Source organism: Rana temporaria, chromosome 9, assembly GCF_905171775.1.
Source record: "Rana temporaria chromosome 9, aRanTem1.1, whole genome shotgun sequence".
NCBI classification, from domain to species: Eukaryota; Metazoa; Chordata; class Amphibia; order Anura; family Ranidae; genus Rana; species Rana temporaria.
The window spans coordinates 169,835,947-169,837,816 of NC_053497.1; the positions used below are offsets into that span (position 1 = coordinate 169,835,947).

The following is a 1,870-nucleotide window of genomic DNA, read 5'->3' on the forward strand; positions in this document are numbered from 1 at the left end:
TTACCCACAGACGATCGTTTTTTTCTATCGTTTTTTTATCCATAAGAAAAATTTAAAACAGGTTCTATTTTTTTTCACCAATGGATACAAAACTGATGGGGCCTACAAAGCGGTCCATCGGTCTGTTTTCATTAGACGAACCGATCGTGTGTACAGGGCTTTAGTTTCCAAACATTATTTGTTAGCTCATAATAAAAATCCTTCCAAAACAATTTTTTTTGGGGATAGATAAATATACCCCACAGTGGAGAGGGAGCTCTTTAGTACGTAGCATATCCAGACTTGAAATGTCTTGGATACACCGAATTAAGAGTTATGTCCCTTTTGGGCTAAATGTTGATGTGGATTTGAATGCATTCATTGATAATTCATAATCTATTGAATGTAATAAGGTTAGGACTAACTACATTTAAAATATTTTTATTATTATTTATTATAAGTAAAATACATTAATTTTTTGTGTTTTTATTATACTTGCCTGGGGCTCAGCTTTAACTTTACTAATGTATTTTTTTTTTGTGTTAAGTGGACTTTAACACACACATTGGGAATCAAGTCCTTTGCCCTTTAAAAATCTAGTCTTCTACATTTTTTTCTTGAGTCCATTTTAGACTTTCATCACTGCAGCATTGTGTGACCTTCTTCATCGCTCCTTTGACCTCCTTGTTCCTTAGACTGTATATAAATGGGTTGAACATTGGTGTGATGACACTGTAGACCACGCTGATGACCTGATCATAGGTTACAGAGTAGAGGGCACTTGGGCGAAAGTACATAAATATGATGGAGCTGTAGAATAAGATGACCACAGTTAAGTGAGAGGAACAAGTAGAGAAGGTCCGTCTTCTGCCTTTGGAGGTCCGCAGCTTCATAATATCTCTTATGATGAGAATGTAGGAGCCCAATATAAACAACATGGGGCCCATGACAATTAAAGACCCTTCAATGAAGACAGTCATTTGCTGAGCATAAGTGTCTTTGCAAGACAGCAGCAACATGGCCGGAACATCACAAAAATAGTGATGGATAACCCAATTGCAGTAGGGAAGAGTAGATGTCATAACTGTGAACAGGGTGGAATGTAGAGTAACGACAGCCCACGAAGAAGTCACTAAACCAATGCACGTCCTATTGCTCATGATGGTTGTGTAATGCAAGGGTTGGCAAACAGCAGCATACCGATCCAAGGCCATGATGGCCAGTAGAAAGCTGTCCATATTACCAACTGCATGGAAGAGGAAGAGCTGCACAAAACAACCATGAAATGAGATGGCCATATTTTGAGTTAGGAGGCTACAAAGAGCCCGAGGGATGGTGATAGAGGTCATGCAAATATCAACAACAGAAAGGTTCCCCAGTAAGATGTACATTGGGGTACGGAGCTGAGATTGGGTTAAGATGAGCATGAAAATAACACTGTTGCCCAAAACACAGAGAACGTAAGCTACCATGAAAAAGGAGAAGAGAGGCAGTCTAAAGTGGGGTTTCTCGGAAAGGCCCAGCAGAGTGAAGCCCTGGATAGTTTGATTCTTCAAATCCATATTTAACAAAAATCAGGAGTATTTACAATTTAATTCATTGAAATATGGCTCCTCCCAGCTGTAGATATAAAGTGTAACTCAAAGCACATTTTGTCATAGGGTAAATAAAAGGTTTTTAAAACCTACCCATAGTCTTCATGTTTGGTGAAAATGGCTACACAATGAATACAAATCAGATCAATGGAATTTATAGTCTATTGATAACGTAAAAGAAGCCTTAACAACTTAATAATTGTCTATGAGAAAAGATCTTGTAGACTTTGGATAACAGACTATAGTTTTATATACGTAATTAAAACAGTTCCTAAAATGCAATATATCTCAGCGAA

At 37.6% G+C, this 1,870-nt stretch overlaps 1 protein-coding gene across 1 annotated transcript; it reads right to left on the reverse strand.

Annotated features, from left to right (window-relative positions):
* Nucleotides 1-575: 575 nt before the first annotated feature.
* Nucleotides 576-1,597, reverse strand: LOC120914614 (olfactory receptor 1L4-like). The gene has a single exon (XM_040325298.1). The coding sequence runs from the start codon at nucleotides 1,539-1,541 to the stop codon at nucleotides 576-578; it is 966 nt and encodes a 321-aa protein (XP_040181232.1). The 5' UTR covers nucleotides 1,542-1,597.
* Between the last annotated feature and the right edge of the window lie 273 nt (nucleotides 1,598-1,870).

Excerpts from the sequence above, each read along its gene's own strand:
- LOC120914614 (XM_040325298.1), bottom strand. The coding sequence starts at position 1,541 with ATGGATTTGAAGAATCAAACTATCCAGGGCTTCACTCTGCTGGGCCTT.